We start from the raw sequence: 18,754 nt of genomic DNA, 5'->3' as shown, positions 1-18,754 counted from the left end.
CAGCTAACCTGAGCAAAGACCTAGTTTGTGAAAGAAGGGGACTCTCAGAGAATAGAAGACACAGTTTCTGTCTCAAAACATGGGAGGAACAGGCTCTATTGGACTGAGCTTAGTAAAACCCCCACACTCACTCTCTGTCTTCTCATGGAGTCTTTAGATCTACAGTGACCTTCAAAATATTCTAGTCCAGTGATCCCTAAACCTGGCTGATTTTCAAGATCATCTCTTTAAATGTAAAGATTCCTAGATGTACCCCAGAGGTTGTGGCCTTGGGTCCAGTAAGTTTTCAATGGTCAGCTTCATCTCATCCAGCCTTCCATATTATCTTCTGTGAAAACCTCTGAACTGGACATGCAGCCATTTCTAGAATGTCTTTTCCCATAAGTATTTCATGACTCCAAAAAGTTTGAAAGTGCTTGCATTCTGATAAAATATCAGTGATTAGTGCTTTTTCTACACAGCAGCTACTATCTGGTGAAGTCAATGCTATTCAGGCCTGGCTACTCTTCTAGATACCCTGACACAGGATCCCATTCCAATTCTTCACTTCCTCCCAAGATTAGAGGAAGACTTGAATTTATACAAGTACCTCTCTACTGATGATATAAATATGTGCTCCAGATTTTTAAAAAACTATTTACATTATTTGTTTACAATAGCAAATAACTAGCTGTCTGTCTAATATGCAATTATGTGTTTAATGCTTATCTCCTCCACCAAACTATAAGCTTCACCAGAACAAGGCCAGTGTCTCACTTATTTGCTGCTCTATCCTTATTCCCTAGCACAGCGCCTGGCAGAATGGGCTCTTGATAAATGAATAAGTGAAACAATTAGTCAAATAAGTACCTGAAGCACAGGAGATAAAGAGATATAGTTCTGTTATTAGCCTTCTTCCTGCTTATAAGAAAACTGCATAAACATATATTTACAAATTAAAAACAATAAGTGGAAAACCAGCAACCTGATATATGTGTAGCTATATCATCAATTTAGATACTTGGTAAGGTTCAGAATAAATTCAGCTCTGAGAACCACGGAAGTGATTATGTTTAGACCAGAGCTCAGAGACTGTCAAGTTAATGCTCATTTTCTAATCATAATGGTAACTCAGAACCCATTTCACAGATGAAAAAATTGTGGTATCGGCCTAAAGGCAAAAGTAAAATTAATGCCAGACACGGAAGCTTTAAACCTTCATTTTTCAACTGGGAACTCCACTTACTACTACCCATTTTCAAATTCACACTTGGCAGAAAACTGGAATTTAAAAGTATAGTACACAATTCTTTTTCTGTGGGCAATCTTCTAAGAAAGAATGGATATTAAAATTAAAACACATAAAAGGATACACAAATATTTACTTTATATGAGCTATATTTACCCCTGTTTAATTTGATGAGTATAGCTATATTCCCCTTCAAAGCAAATTTTCAGCTGAAAAGATAAAGTTAAGAAGGGCTTTTCAGGCATGAGAAGTCCTGGATAAAAGAGTGTAACCACACGCACTTACAGAAATTAAAAAGGAGAGTGTCTTCCCAATAATAAGAAAAGCAGAAGTTATCTTTAAGTATGGAAAACAATGACAAGTAAATAGATATGCTGACAAGGCTACAGTAATATTTTCCAAATATAAGAAATATCAGAGTAGTTTTTTCAAAGCTACTTTTGTACCTTAATTATAACCTACGGAATTCAGTGGGGTGGGTTTTTTTTTTTATCTCCACTTACTAATTAATTAACTGAGGCATAGAAATGCTTGTCAAAAGCCATGTAAAGACTGACAAAGTCCACTGGACACTTGAAGACAGAAAGCGCCTAACTCTTCTTTTAAAATTTTCTTGAGTTAGAGAGAAAGGAAGAAAGGGAATATCTTTCTCTGCCTTTCTCTGAGACATCACCCGCACTGTCCCACCACACTCCACCCCCAACATACTAATAATGGGAGGGTATCAAAATGTGATATCCACCTTGTCAATGCTTATTAAGCTACTCAGAGTTCAAAGACCTAAGTGCTGAACTGGGCAATCTTTGAGTTTCACTGTGTTTCAGACTCAAGAAAGCAGCTCCAGAGAATCTTTCAGCATGAAATAATATGAAAGTTTATCATGTTTTCTTGCATAATTTCCCTGTAATTTTTTTTCATAGCAAAACAGTAAGAGGAAATTATGCATTGCCATGTTCTAATGGTAGGAAGACTGGCAGCCCAACCCCCAACCTCATCCTATCCATGCCAGTAGGCTTTGTGAGATGGTAAGTCTCTGGAAATTGAAAATTCAAAGAATAGTTGTAACTATTGGAATAAAAGAAGGATGATTCCTGAAATAGCTGTAAATAAAATATTAAGGCTATTTTACTAGTGATTAATGTGATCAGATATTAGAAATAAATACATTTATATTATACCTACAAAAAGAAAATTATTCTGGTCAACCAAAAAAGCATCAATTAATATTTCAGTTTATATCATTACCATTATGAAAACATGAAACTCATTCTCGCAAATATCACATAGGTGGGGAGGAGGAGGCAAAAGAAAAAGAGGACCCAAGTTATGCTATGATTGTGCATTATTTTTTGACAATGAGGCAGCATCTTTATTGGCATGGAGACAATAACCACACTCTTTATCAAAGTTTTGTAAGGCAGGAATCTAATTGTTCCTCAAATACCACAGGAAATCTAAATATTAGCTTTCTAGATGTCACAAAGGAGTAAATATTGCTAAAAAGTATTATGTAAAGTACTAAAAATATCCTTACAAGTTTCTAGAATTCAGAAAAGCTGTTAACAGGGACTATGCAGAAGAAAAAATAAAGAATAAAGCACACATTGAAAAATATGATATATTTTCTTCTAAAAACTGCTGAGTTCCCTGAGGACAGGAATCGCCTTTGTATAACTCACCATTGGGGTTCAACACAGTACATTTTTAACAAATGAGGACAAACAAGCATTTGTGTATTAATAGAGCAAGACGTGTTTCAGTAAATTTAGGTTTTAAAATATATCAATTTTAGGACTTTTGGCCAAGAAGGAGGTATAGGTAGATATACTATGCCTCCTTGCACAACCTAAAGAAGGACAACAACAATTCAGAAACAAAAAAAAAACAACCACTACTGACAGAAAATTGAACTGTATGGAAGTTTGTCAACCAAGGGGTTAAAGAAGAAACATTCATCCAGACTAGTAGGAGGGGCAGAGTCAAGCTGCAGGTAAAGAAGACTCACAGTGAAGTTGGGGCTAGCGGCCTGGGGTGCACTAGCGGACTGCGGTGTGCAGGGAGTGGTTGGGGGACCCTGGGCACACAGGCAGCAGCAGGTGGACCCAGCAAGGCAATGGATTGTGGAGGGGCTCAGGGCACATAGATAAACCAGGAGAAACTGGGGAATGACACAGACCACGTAACCCAGGGTCCCAGCACAGGGAAATAAAGCCTTAAAGCACTGACTGAAAAACACCTGTGGGGGTTGAGGTGCCAGGAGACACTCCCAGCCTCACAGGCAAGTTCATTGGAGAGACCCACAGGCTCCTAGAATGTACACAAACCCACCCACATGGGAATCAGCACCAGAAGGGCCCACTTTGCTTGAGGGAAGCAGCAGAAGTGACTGAAAACCACAGAGAGCAGAGGAAGCACCATTGTTCTCTCTTGTTCCTGACCCCAACATACTGTGTCACAACCCAGTGACTGGGTTGCCCCACCCAGGTGAACACCTAAGGCTCCACCCCTCACTACATAACAGGCACATGAAGACAAAAAAAAAATGGCCCAAATGAAAGAACAGATCAAATCTCGAGAAAAATTACAACTAAGTGACAAAGAGACAGCCAACCTATCAGATGCACAGTTCAAAGCACTGGTGATCAGGATTTTCAAAGAATTGGTTGAATTTGGTCAAAAATTAGATAAACAAATGAAGGCTACACTAAGTGAAATAAAAGAAAATGTACAGGGAACCAACAGTGATGGGAAGGAAACTTGGACTCAAATCAATGGAGTGGACCAGAAGGAAGAAAGAAACAACCAAACAGAAAAAAAGGAAGAAACAAGAAGTAAAAAAAATGAGGAGAGGCTTAGGAACCTCCAGGACATCTTTAAACGTTCCAACACCCAAATTATTGGGGTACCAGAAGGAGAAGAGGAAGAGCAACAAGTGGAAAAGTTATTTGAACAAATAATAAAGGAGAACTTCCCCAATCTGGCAAAGGAAATAGACTTCCAGGAAGTCCAGGAAGCTCAGAGAGTCCCAAAGAAGTTGGACCCAAGGAGGAACACACCAAGGCACATCATAATTACATTAGCCAAGAGTGAAATGAAGGAGAGAATCCTAGAAGCAGCAAGAGATAAGGAGACAGTAACCTACAAAGGAGTTCCCATTAGACTGTCAGCTTATTTCTCAAAAGAGACCTTACAGGCAAGAAGGGGCTGGAAAGAAGTATTTCAAATCATGAAAGGCAAGAACCTATATCCAAGATTGCTCTACTCAGCAAATATAATGGAAGGGCAGCTAAAGTGCTTCCCAGATAAGGTCAAGTTAAAGGAGTTCATCATTGCCAAGCCCTTATTATATGAAATGTTAAAGGGACTCATCTAAGAAAAAGAAGATAGAAAAGATGTACAGTAAAATGACAGCAAACTCACAATTATTAACAACCACACCTAAAACAAAAACAAAAACAAATTAAGCAAACAACTAGAATAGGAACAGAACCACAGAAATGGAAATTACATGGAGGGTTAGCAACAGGGGAGTGGGAGGAGGAGAGGGGGGAAAAGGTACAGAGGATAAGTAGCATAGATGGTAGGTAGAAAATAGACAGAGGGAGGGTAAGAAGAGTATGGGAAATGTAGAAGCTAAAGAACTTGTAAGTATGACACATGGACATGAACTAAAGGGGGGGAATGAGGGTGGGAGAGGGTGTGCAGGGTGGAGCGGAGTAAAGGGGGGAAAATGGGACAGCTGTAATATCATAATCAATAAATTATATTTAAAAATGAAAAGAAAGTTCTGCAAAGTTTGTTATAAAAAAGAGAATATAAATAAATAAAATATATCAATTTTTCACTCCTACAAATTCAATTTATAAGTATTTTTCAAAAAACATAGCATGAATCCAAACAAATGATTTATATTCTGATATAAAAAACAATTACAACCTACATGATGTAATCACTAATACGTGTTTTTTTCTAATTTGCTATTCATCACTATCTCCTCCCAAAGTCTTTAAATCTCCATCTATCTCATCATTCCTTGTTTCTTCCTCTCTCAGGGAATACGTGTGCTTCTCAGAGGTCAATTACTACAATTACACTCATTTCCATTCCCTTCCGCCAAACAAGAACTTCCTTTTCCAGTATCCCTACACAATGCAGTATCTTCACTGTGACAGTGTCCCTTTTAAGACTATGAGTACTGGAACCAGTCCATCTAAGTTCAATCTTGACTCAGTTATCACTGTTACCAGCTATGTGGCCATGACTAAATTAAATAAGCTTTCATTGCCTTAGTTTCCCCATCTTCAAAATGGGCATGATAATACTACCTACCTGATAGGGTTGTTCTTAGAATTAAATGTTACTACATTTAAAGAACTTAAATGATTATCTGCCATCTAGTAACTGCTCAATAAATGTTAGTATCATTAATTTTATCACTGAACTTGTAGTCAGAGGAAAGCAGAGACAAATGAGCAATGAGAGAGTAATAAAAATGCATAATATTTCTTAAAGAAAAAGAAAGAGGAGCTGATGAGGGATAAAATAAGAAATGACTGGCAGTAATGAGTGTTCAGTTAATACTAGTGATTGCCAAGCCAGGAATCCTATGCCTAGTTTATACCCAAAATAAATGAAAACTTATCCACATTAACCCATGTGCACAAATGTTCATAGCACCGTTATTTATATCAATCAAAAAGTAGAAACAACTAAAATGCCCATCGGCTGATGAGAGGATAAATATAATGTAGTTTGTCCATACAATGGAAATTCTGCAACAAAAAGGCATGAAGTACTGATACATGCAATAATTATGGATGAATCTTGAAAACATTAGGCTAAGTGAAAAAGCCAAAGGAGGGTAGGATCAAGAGTGGGAGGTGGGGATGGGTGGGGCAGGGGGTAGTGGTGGTGGGGAAAATGGAGACAACTGTACTTGAACAACAGTGAAAAGAAATGTCATCAATAAAAATAAAACTAATAATAAAAATAAAGAAAAAAGCCAGTCACAAATGATCACATAAGGTATGATTCCATTTATATGAAATGTCCAGAATAGGCAAATGCATAGAGACAGAGACAATTAGTGGTTTTCTGGAATGGGATTACTAAGATGAGGAGGTGGGCTTAATGGCAAAAGATTTGGGGGTGAGTGTTGAGGATGTTCTAAAATTGATTGTGGTAATGGTTATGAATTACTGTGAATATAAAAAAAATAGTTGTATGCTTAAAATGGGTGACTTGCATGCTGTATGAATTATATTTCAATAAAGCTGCTGCTGCAAAAAAAACGCAGCAGCAGCTAGGCAGAAGACAATGGCTTCAACATTCATTGCACTGTCCACATGGTAGATTTTGTAGCATATAACTTTAGTTTCTTTAGTATTTACAACTGATTTTTGAAATGTTTAGTCTCATTGTCCTATATAATTTCATGCTTAATTATTGAGATTGCTGACTTATTCCACCATTTTCCCACTATGAACATTTGAGAGTTGATCACTTTAAGAAGACACTGTTCTCATACCTAATTCCCTGAATTTTAGGGCTCCTTCTGGATTTAAGTATCTTTGTGTTATCTGTTGTGACTTTCAGACAAAGAAGAGAATAGAGTACTAATTAAGTACGCCTTAATTTGAGAAAACCTTGGCTTTTAAGGATACTTTCAAAAACACTTAGTGCTGAAGCATTTAAAAAAACAAAAACAAAAACAACAACAACAACAACAACAAACCTGCTCCAAAGGTGGGACAGGGACCTACTTTTTGTTAGGGTAAAAAGACTTAATGTGGTCCCACAATGACTGAGACCATTTGCTTTTGGAGAACTTGTCACTTTTACCAAATCATACCCTGTTCCCTGAACCTTTGATTAGTCATGTGTACATTCAGAACTGATTTCAGTGCTTGTTGACGAGTCTTGCACAACATCATCAAAGGTTTATTATCCTCTAGGGACTGAGAACACTTACAGCATGCAGGAAGAGATTTCTGTGATCTTCTTTAAAACAAAAGGAGGCATTAATGATTAACTCATAATATTCATCAATTTTTAAAAATAAGTCTTCATATACTGTATCTTCTCTTTCTCACACATACACATGTATACACACACACACAATTTGCAGGGTTTTAGCAAAATAAGTGTAAATAGGTCCCTCTGGATGAATACTGAAAACATCACTGGAATACTGGCATTCTGCTTTGTTAATCACCTAACACATGGGACCTGATAGATCCACATTCTTCAACACCCACTGACAAAGAATTGTATTGTTCACTTTTTGGAAAAGCATTAGCATGCAAAAAAGGAATATTAATTACAATGTACTTCAGTATCAATGGCTTTCCAATAAGTTATCAAGTTCTATAAGAAGGAATAAAATGACCTAGTACATGCTACAGGAACTTGTAAGGAAATATGATAATTGAGAATCTCTTTTCAAACACTAAAACACATACCTAAATAAATGTTGACAAAATTAAGCAGTTTGGAAGACAGTTTTGCATTTATGACTTAAAGATGCTAATTCTATCTCTGTGTTAAGAATTAATACTCTAAAAACTAAATAATTCTTCATAAAACCCATTTTAATTCTCCTAAAGGATTAAGAGAGACAAAGAATGTTTTTCTCTAGAGAAAAGTTATTTATTAATTCCTCGTGGATCTATTTTTAAGGAATTTGGTTATGAGACAGGGAGTAACTTCTCAGGGAACACTCAACATGGAAAACTTGGTACAACAGTTCCATCTAAATGTATTTTTAATTACTTAATCTGCTAATGAAATTACAATAACCCCCCCCAAAACAATATAGCAAAACTTGCTTTTAGCCAAATTATTTCTCAAAAGACATTGTGCAACCTCTGTAAAAAAGTCATGATAGTCTCATATAGTAAACAGGAGAGAGTCTGCTCCCTTCTAAAGTACTGTGCAATATCAATTTACCTAATAAAATAACTTCTGAAAGTACATTCTGGTGTTTGTATGATTCCCATTTTGGCATGTTAATCTTATTTCAGAAAATAACACTATTCATTCGGTGTAAAAACTGGGGATCATATCTCCCTTCCTTCAGGTCTGACTGCACCTTCTCTGACTCTTAGTGCCAAGTGCTGACTGTATGTGGAGATTAAGGGAGAGACCTTGTAAACTGACTCACTTTCAGAGGCTTTGACCATTAGACTTGCTACCTGATTTCCCACAATTGAACAATGAATGATTTTAAGCCCTTGGGACATATGCTAGTGTTGTTCTCAGGCCTGCCAAATTAATAGTTAGAAAGATTTAAAGTCTTTGAGAGACACTGCACATTATAATTATGACAATGTCCTTGCATGCTTTATACACTCCAGCTATATAGGTTTGGGAGCTTGTCTCCTGAGAACAGTCCTGTCATTTCAAAAGTCAGACTATTCTTACTTTCCAAAAAAAAAAAAAAAAAAAGGAAAAAAAACCTCATTCATGAATGTGGCCAATTGCAGCAATGGTGATGATAGGTGATTTTTTGCAGGATTAGGTTGCCAGACTCTGGAAGGCATGATTTCCACAAGCATCTTGAGGTTAAGTCACTGTAAGTCGTTAGAACAAGATTTGGGGCTCTTCATTGGAATCATTAGCAAAATTTTGAGAAAAGAGAAGGAAGTATATTAGAAATACATGGTGGAAAGAAAATTCCTGGAACCTGGCACCTAAATGGGCCCAAGGTAGAAGTGAAGGATAAAAGTTATAATAATAATAATAATAATAATAATAATAATAATAATAAACCAAATTTGTTTTTTTAAAAATTCTATAATAATTAGCAAGTGATTTGAACTTCCTCAAGTAGTTATAAGGATGCCAGGAAAAGGGAAGAGGACATGTGGGTTCTGGGCAGAGAATAGGCTTTGCTTGGCTGTTCTGTGTAGTAAGTTAAATGCTTAGGGAGGCACATTCCCCTTTTCAGGTCAGCAGGGTACCATTTAGTACATTACTACTGAAGTACTCTGCTGACCTGAATGAATTAATGCAGCTTCTAATGGTGCTTAACTTGCCAGTACTGAGAGCCGAGGCACCAGAAGTGATAAATATTCTATTAGTCCTTTCTATTTAATAAACCAAACATCCAAAAATGCCAGTGAAAGGAAGTTCCTTTAAAGTGAAAGAACTGGGTTGTGACAGGAATATTCAGGTGACAATTTTAATCAGCAGTTTTCCTTCCAGCTTGTAGATGGCCCAATGAGTCTAAGCTCATCATTCCGGTTGACTGCATGCAGTCAAGTATGCAGTCCCATGTGGCCAGCTCTTAGATTACATGCCATCTGCAATATATTTAAGGGAATCTGCTAACTTGGAGGAATAAATATGGGCTCCCAAATGATTAAGCCCTAGACAAAATGTTTGCCTCTGTGCCTCCCATCCTTCCTCTTCCTTTCCAATTCCCTGGTCTTCCTTTCCTCAAGTATGTCAAAAAACGTTTTCATTAGCAGAGCTTCAGAATTAGTAGCCCAGGGCAGAGTTGAGAAGAGAGCACAGTTAGGACTCCAGCACAGACTCCTACTATCTGTGAGGACTGGAACAGGGCATTTTGCTCTGAATCTCAGTCTTCATATGTTGAAATGGACATAACAATATCTAGCTGTTCGGAATGGTAAAACAGATAATGCACATGATTATAGTTCCTATAGATTCTCGCTTCAAAAAGTAGCAATATTTAAAAAGGTGATAAATGGATAAGTCAATTATCAATAGGGCTTCACTGTCCACATCAGAAGAATGTGGCATCAGAAGAAGGGATATTTTGGGTAAGATTCTTGCTGATATCTCAAACATCACATATAGACAGTCAATGGCCAACACTAGCTATCAATGAGGCTCTTCTAGACAAGGACATATAATCACAGCCTAAAAAATCAATGTTTTAAAACTTTAAAAGCTTTCCTCCCAAACCATAATTAAGCAATATAATCAAATTTGTCAATAGCTCATTTCTTTCTGCCTCGGCCCTGCATTCCACTAATTTTATTAGCAGATATTCAGGTACAAAGAATTCTTCAACCCTAACCTTTCTCTATACCACTCCTTAAAAATTGCTTAAAGGGGAAATATAACCCTAACATTTATTCCTTCAGCAACATGGAGAGCAAAGTGTATATTCTATGCTTTCTAATATTTCCAGTAAAAAAAAAGGTTTTAGGAAAAACTGAATCAGTAATTTTTGAGAGTATGGTCTCAATACACTTTTATATTTACATATACACATTTAATATTGTAAGTCTTATAGTCAAGACAACAAAAGTAGGATTCCTTAAAATAAAAAAACTAAAACATTAGTAAAAACTTGCAAAACTAGATAAAGTAAAATGTTGCCACACACAATATTTGTTTCCTGGGATAATACCAGAAGAGGTTGTTATAATAATTATTCTTTAAGCAGAACTCTCACTGACACTATTGTCAAATGAGTTTACAAAAGGTTCTCTAAGAAACATCTGGTTCTACAAGGGGCGTGACTGAAGTTATAATCTGACACATTCTACATTTTTGATCGAGTGGTTCTCTTCTTCATTTTTTAGGCAATGCATCAGAAGCATCATCCTCATGCATGAAAAATGATGTTCATGTGTCAACTAAGAGAGAAGCTCTATCCTGTCCTCACAGTCCCACCATAATGTTTGTCTAAAACTGATCAATAAAGTCTTGCCACATTGGAAGGCAGTGAGAGTAAGCCGAGGTATACAAGTAACCCAGGAGACCAGTCACACTCAGTCTTTTGGCAGACCATCCATTGGTGAAAAAAAGCATAAAAGTTTTGATGCCTAGTATATGGATTCAGCGTTTGCCACAACCAATGACCCTGCCACATTGGAAGAACCAAGTGAGTTAGGGCACATTGCCTTGGAGAAGATGTCTTATGTCCTACCACATTAATGGGACAGAACATCCATACACAGACATTTTAAAACTTGGCACATAGTGAGTGCTCAATAAATGCTTCTGTATTTATTAGAAGTAAAACTTGGGACATTCTGCAAACAGAACTTTGGCCATTATGCCTATATCCAATGCCACATTCCAGTAGGCTACAGAATCTGTGAAGACAGTTCCTCATGGGTGAGAGGGGCCCGTGCTCCCATTGTTGTTCTTCTTTTGAATAAATCATATCACCATAAGCCTTCATGCAATACACTGATAATTTGGGGAAAAGTGCCTTTTGAGGCTTGAATTATCTGAATAATGAACAAATCTCCACGTCTAATTGAACTCAGCCCGAGCATGGACTCCAATGCAAAACAAACTTGGGAAAGCATTTCCAGTAGAACTCGGGCAGGCCAGATGTTCTGGAAGCAGAATGTGGTCATTATGCACATACCAGCTCCTCCTCACTCCACCCCAGGCCAAGACCCTTTCAGCAGCACGAGGCCTGGCTAACATATGACTTTGGCTGCATCACCGTGTGGCATCCCAGGACCCACTGGAACACTTCAACAATTTTCTACAAGCTCCACTGACAGGGACAACTAATCTGAAGAAACACCCAGGGAGGGCACGTTTATTATGAGATAACACCTTGGTCCACATTACCTAACTCACCTTGGGGTGGGTGAACCACAGGCAATTTACTGCTTTTGGTTAAACCACATCTACACTTCATAGGCTATAGAATGAGCACAGGTTAGACAGAAACATAATATAAATTGTAAAGTACAAGGTGACATGGCCTTGAAGTGTGGCAAATGGTGGTGCCAATTTTTTATTGCATTTCAGCAGTATGAAGTGGTGTGTGTATATGAGTGGGTGTGTGTGTTTCTGTCTGCCTGTGTGTGTTTGGAAGGACAGAAGAGCTCATAGGGTGGAGCACTGTCCTTCCTAAGGCCCATTCTGACATAATCACTGCACCCGCACACCCAGGAATTCACCCAGGGGAAACAGCTCCTTTTAAACAAAATGTACCCTGGGAAAGACCAAAAAGTAATTTAAACCTTTGGATGAACTACTTGGCTTGTATGAAAAGGCCTCTTTCCCCATAATTGCAGGAATGCTAGTTTTCTTGAGGGATTAGATATATAATCTTGCAACGTAGAGTACTTCCATGGAGAAGATGTCCAGGTGGGATAAAGCAGTAAGGATTTCAGAAAACCAGAGAAAAGCATACTCTTGTGAGCCTGACAGTAGCGCTCCAGTTAAGGAAAGACACATCAGAAATACAATAGGAGGCTTCCAGTGACACATTTCACTCTCTATAGATTTTGTCTGGGTTTGTTAACAATTTCTCTATCCTGAGATAGATGTAAAAAGTTGCTGATGCATTGTCTAAAGCAATCTTTCCAGAAATTGCTATCTATACCATCTATCTATTATCTATCTATCTATCTATCTATCTATCATCTATCTATCTATCTTCTATCTTCTATCATCTACCAAATACTTGGATAAACGAAATGTAGGATCATTTTTTTCCTAGTGAAATACAAAGAGGGGTTTGGCTTATAATGTAATATATTCCTTGCCATGTGAATGCAATGAGAAAGTCCATATTTGTGCTGGAGTCATCGTGTTAGAACACATGGCTGTGCTTCAGCAAATGTCAAGCTTAAAAACAGAAGTAGACGTATTAGATAGGGCTGGCCAACTACATTGTGATCTCAAAACACCCATGATTTATTAGTTGTTATTAGCTAACCAGCTTCTCTGTATTTGATCTGTGTATTTATCCATCCTAAGTATTACGAAAGCATGTTTTGTTCTACTACGGAAACTCTGCCTTGGCTTTTTACATGAGAATACAATAAAATAACTTGAATTGTGATTACTTTTTAAAATAAATCCTGCAACTGGAATTGAATTTCACACTGCATTTCAACTTTGAAAGAATACATATCTGAAACTAATACAAAAAGTGCACAATTTTCCATATTCAAGTTAACATTAAGCAACAGGAAAAAATAACTTCTGTTTATCTCTGAAAACAGCTTTCTTCATCTAAACAAATGACTAGAATAAGACTGAGGAAAACCTGTTTTGGTTTCTTAGACACACACACATATTCCAATTTCCTTTTGCACAATGAGTTTTATGCAAATGCTTCCCACACAATCTCCTGACCTCTTTCACCATCACACTGGGACAATGACAGTTCCATAATTGCAATGGTACATATCTGAGATATTTGATTTTAAATTGCAAAGTTGGACTCAGGCCTACTGAAACAAAAATCCTTCTGATTCTTTGTTAATTCCAAACTGATTGGGTTGTTATTTCCTACTAGAAAAAAATTGGCCAAAAAATGCAGGTAAGGCTAATTATTCCATTTTTTATTCCCTCAACACATACTTTTGCCAACGTGGCTCCTTGCAGTCTCTTCTTTGACCCACCCCCACACATGAATTTCAGTTTTCAACCCAGATTCTTTCATCCATAACATGGATAATGAGAAAACTCCAAAAATATTCCTGGGGGAATGTTACACTAAAAGTTACCTAGGAGCCAATCCCACATGTTTTCCTCTGCTCACCAAGGAGACAAGAGATTCATCGACTGCTCTCAGAGAATTTGAAACCCAAATAAGACAACAGCATTATGAAATTCAGACAGACTATTGTGCTTCACTTCTAGCACATAAAGGAAGAAAAAGAGCTAGGGCAACTCAGCTTTTGACTTTGAACCATTAAAACTGGGAACACTTCCCTTAAAATACAGGTTATATCCTAAAAACAGTGGATGTGCAGGTGTTGAAAGTCCTGCAGGGGATGGTCAGTGTCCCATCAGCTGGCTGGGAAAGTTTTGGCCACTCCAAGAACAAGCAAAGAACAAGCAAAACTGTAAATCAGAAATATCACCCAAGTCGTATATGTTTCTTCTTGCTTTGAATGTGTACTGAAAAGTGGTTTTTCATTAAATGTTTTTACTGAACTTTTTTTGAAAAAGTTTGGGATCATTTAAAGGGGAAACCAAATTGCAATGCATTTTAAAGGGGTTTCTTGAAAACATTCTCCAGTTTATTCATTAGTCCATTGTTCTTCCTGCAAATATTTATTGAAGACTCATTATACAAATTCCAACTGATGAAAATTTGTAGAGAATGCAAAGCCATGAAATAAGAAGAATATAATCAAATCTAAAAAAGTGGTTAGCTGGGAAACCCTGTTTTTGCACTAGTTACAAATATGGATATGGATACAAATACACACCCATTTTACCTTGCAGTGCTGACTGGAGCTGTCTGTGCATTTAGTATTAACCTCGTCATACACTTGCACACATTAAAAGGGAAGATTAAGGGTAAGCTTCAGTTTCATTTTATTGTTTTAATGTTCTATACCAATTTTACTTTATCATGAAAATTTCTGGGCAAAAATAAAAATAGCACTTCAGAAAATCTTGCTTGAAGAACTGAGTAAGATTTTCTTAAGAAACTTCCTTTTGGAAAAAAAATCTCAGGAAAATAGTACTGCCAAGAAACGAATACCGCCTTGCTTGGTTTTGTGGCCATCATTAGCAATAGACATAAAGGTCTTCTCTTTTTCTGAGTCCATATGGAAAGATCATCAACGCATTGTGCCTCTGGGTTCTTTGCCAAAATACCATAACCCACAAGCCTTCTACCTTAAACATAAAAGGAAAGGTGTTGTTCTGGTCAAATAAAGAAATAATTTTTACTAGCATACGTCTAATGTTAAGGCTGCCTAAATCCTGCCAAATACATTAAAACAACATCTGTAAAACAGATTTTCATTAAATTGATCAGTTTAAAGTTAAGCAGCTAGGCAGATGATGCTTTTAAGCTCACCCTTAACCTTTAACCTTTAACCTTCTTAAACTGGAATGAGGACACATACTTCTTTTAGGTAATACAGAAAAAGGTAGTCTATTCAAATGAAACTGACACATGACCACATTTGAAGTGTGAATCAATGCATTGTCAGTAGCAAGAAAAGCTGAATTCTCACAGCTATGCATTTGCCTTATAACTGCTACTTGTCACTTTCCCTTAAAGACTGAATAATTCCCAATAAAAATGATGTAAATTAAGCTCTTAATGAAAGTGAATTTTATATAGGAGTGTATTGTCTAATCATTAACTCAGAAATTATTTTAAGTCTAATTTTAATATTTTTGCCAAATTACAAACCATCATTTTTCCCAGGCCCAAGACAATTTGTTAGTTTTTCACTTAAAAGCAATTAATGTTACTTGTGAAGCAATTTTATTTTGCTCACACAAGCCGACCAAGGTTGCTAAATCCTCATTACCACATCATTTTTTGTAATTCAGCTTAGAAATGGTATCCCCAACACGCTGCTTCTTCAGAGGACTGTTATAGTTACTAATAGAAACAAAGAATGCTCTTTAAAGGATAATGTAGTTTAATTGCCTAATACCAAGTTGCCATGTTCAACTATTTCTTTGTTCAATCTTCTTTTAATTCAAGGTAGGTTTGTGCACACTTTATTTTTGTTTGTTTGCTGACTACATTATGAGGGAACTTGGGTGTTTAAGAGATAAACAAATAAAAAAGAGTTGGGGAAAGCATTTTTTATATGACATAACATTTTTAAGGTAAGAGGATATATATATCCGTGGGTTTGGGAATCTAAAGTTCTTTCTACTTTAAAGCCCCCTTTATAAACAAGGCTTTATCTCATTGGGTTGTTACCCATTCCAAGACAATATCCAACTCTCTCTGCAGAGGAACTTCCAGACTAACTCTGGCACCCAGCAAACTGCTCTGTAGACAGTGAGAGTGGTCAATCCGTACTCGTGGAATGAATGGATAAATTTAATACACACATGGACACACATGGACACACATGTCTAAATAATTACCAAACAATTAGATTAAATAACCTTTCCTGAGAAAATAAACAGTAACACCCAATCTGTCTTGAGCTTCCCACATGAGATTAATAAAACAGAAAATTTTGTACCTTTAAATTTTCTCTTCACAACATGTTAAAGTGTTAGAGGATCTGCTCAGCCCATGAATATTCTATCTGGGTCCCAGAATTGAGATCTATTATTTATACAAACTTAATGTTTGGGTTTTTTTTTTCCTAGGAATTCTAAAATTTTTAATAGGTCAGGTATCAGGAAAAGAAGTTGATAATTGAACAGTGGTCAACTGTTGCTGTAAAACTTATGAACTGTAATACAATTAATTCATTAGTTTATATTTTTAATACCACCAATTTAGAAGCTTTCCATCTCACATTAAGGCCTGAACTCCCCTCAAACTATGTAACCCAAATCTAATGCTTTCATTATTGATCCACAAAGTACCAACATCACAGGAACAACGTTATAAATTCTCCTACCACATCTTCAGGATTTTATACTCAGTATATCAATTTGGAATTTGAACTTTAAGAAACAACCTAAATAAATTGTACCAGGCCAGCCCAACTAAATTGTTCTGGCATGTGCTCTAGACAGCCAAAATCTGCTCTTGTTATGTGTTTATAGTTTGAAATAGTATTAGAAAAGCCATAGGTGTTACAATCACTGGTTGACTCCTGAAAGTATAGTTATCAATGATTTCTAGTATAAATCAATAGACAACACTTGTAAAATGGATTTTGTAATCATATTTAGAGCTTGTTACAATGATGAATGGTTTGCAATACTTCCTGAATTTTAATGTCCTCTAGGCAAAAGAAGTTTTTAATAAGTTACTAAATTATTCATCATAGAAATGAATCTGTTACATGGGTACATGAACCAAGACAATCAAGCCAGACCAGTAAACCAACTGCCAAAAATAAACTAACCAGTAATCAGGGTTTAGGAAAAGTCAAGACAAGTTGTATAATCAACATGTTCATCATTTGCATGTATTCATTACTTCTGCAGGGGTTTTTTTTATCAGCAGAGATAAAAGTATATTTGCCATTGAATGAACATTTTTATCCTTGACATACCCATTGGGAGATAAAAAACATTACTTGCTGGGAAAAGTCATGCAAAATAACAACTAAATAAAAGTTTTCAACTGATGCTAAGGGAGAGAGAGTGTGTGTTTATTTAATACTGCTAGGAACTCAAAAAAAAAGAGAGAAAATGCATACATGGAGTTTGGATTGTCCTTGTTTGTCACCAAATAAAAGATGATATATTTACAAGGTAGTGCTATTTTTGTCTCTTGCTCCCTGTAACCATTCATATTTAGCCATGAGCAGTATATTACACTAAAAAAATCAGTCAATAACAGAGGTCTAAGAGTATTGTTTTACATATGCTAATACTCAGGAAAGTTAATTTATTTGGGGGAAACCAGAAGCAATCACTGCCACTGAGATAGGTGCAAAAGGGATACATGGCCATTCTTTCAAATTATCCTGTTCCCTAGATTTCAGCATAACGTGTAGTAGTGTTTAGCAGACACTGTGTCCCTTGCCCTTTATTTTTTTCTTCACTTGCAGATTTGTGCTCCAAGCTCTGAAATAGTTAATTCCCTTCCTGTCTCTATGCTAAGGGAAAGGGATATCACTCTTACCTTGTAGAGCTTCAGGGCAGCCTCGTGCCTGTGATTGGTGGTATGCAAGCGTAACTTATCCACACTGTTGGTGTAGTAGTCACAGGCGTTACACTTCAGGTGGACAGGGTTGCCAATGGCGATGCACTTCAGCCTCCACTCATTGCTTTTGCCCCCTTCTTTAATGTGAGCCACCAGCTGGTACTTCTGCATATGTTTGTCAGTCTTGCAGTGGAGCTGGAAGTTGGCTTTGAGCTGAGTGTTGTAGTTACAGAGCTTGCACTGGTAGATATCTCCAATTACAGCCCTCCACTCCTCTTCAGGGAGAGTGCGTTCACTGCTCACATGCATGCTCAGGGCTTCCAGGCTGTCAGAGGTGAATTTGTTGCACACAGCACACTGGAATAGCTTTAGTGCTGGGTCACTGATATAAGGTGACAGCTCTCCTGCAGTAAGGAGGGACAGGTCATCACCCATTAGCTGACCACTGGCAAGCCGGATTTCAGGCGGCAGCTCATTATTTACTACAGGAAGAAAAAAATTAAAGGGAAAAATAGATACTAGAAAACACAGTACACACAAAGGAATCTGTAAAATAAAGTTGTGACCAGAAATGTGCTTTCTCTAAGAGTTTAAACCATAAAAAGCTTTAATAGGATTGAATTGAGATCAATTACAATCATCCCTTTCAACTTCTAAATGCCCTCATCAGATAGCTTTAATTACTCCTACTGGGCATGATGTCATTCTGGAATTTGTATTTTCGAGGGCAAGAAAGGTGATCAATACCATAACAGAACAGTCTTGTGCTTGCGATTTAAGAGCCTAGATAAACTTACATAAGCATTAATTGTTATTTCACAATTTGTCTAAAAGCTTGATGAGATTTGGCTAATACTGTAGGCGTGCCTATAATCTCTTGCCAAATACCTGGGATAAGGTAACGGTATTACTGTTAGTTTAATTATCTTCAATCACAGACAAGAAAATAGTTTTCACAAATATTTCATTAAAAATAATGGTCTACCTTTTAGAAGCTCAAGTTTGATATTTTAGGGAATAACTGCCAAAAC

The 18,754-nt window shown here is 36.8% G+C and overlaps 1 protein-coding gene across 1 annotated transcript in view; it reads right to left on the bottom strand.

Moving 5' to 3' along the window:
* ZFHX4 (zinc finger homeobox 4) overlaps nucleotides 1-18,754 on the bottom strand; it is a 183,286-nt gene that overhangs the window by 138,403 nt on the left and 26,129 nt on the right. The window contains exon 3 of the mRNA XM_045849478.1: nucleotides 17,703-18,205. Coding sequence (XP_045705434.1) covers nucleotides 17,703-18,205 — 503 coding nt within the window. The remainder of the gene's footprint in view (nucleotides 1-17,702; nucleotides 18,206-18,754) is intronic.

The sequence above is a fragment of the Phyllostomus hastatus genome, unplaced genomic scaffold (genome assembly GCF_019186645.2).
Source record: "Phyllostomus hastatus isolate PE091 unplaced genomic scaffold, TTU_PhHast_1.1 phas_contig_65, whole genome shotgun sequence".
NCBI lineage: Eukaryota > Metazoa > Chordata > Mammalia > Chiroptera > Phyllostomidae > Phyllostomus > Phyllostomus hastatus.
This window is presented reverse-complemented; position numbering and strand designations above follow the sequence as displayed.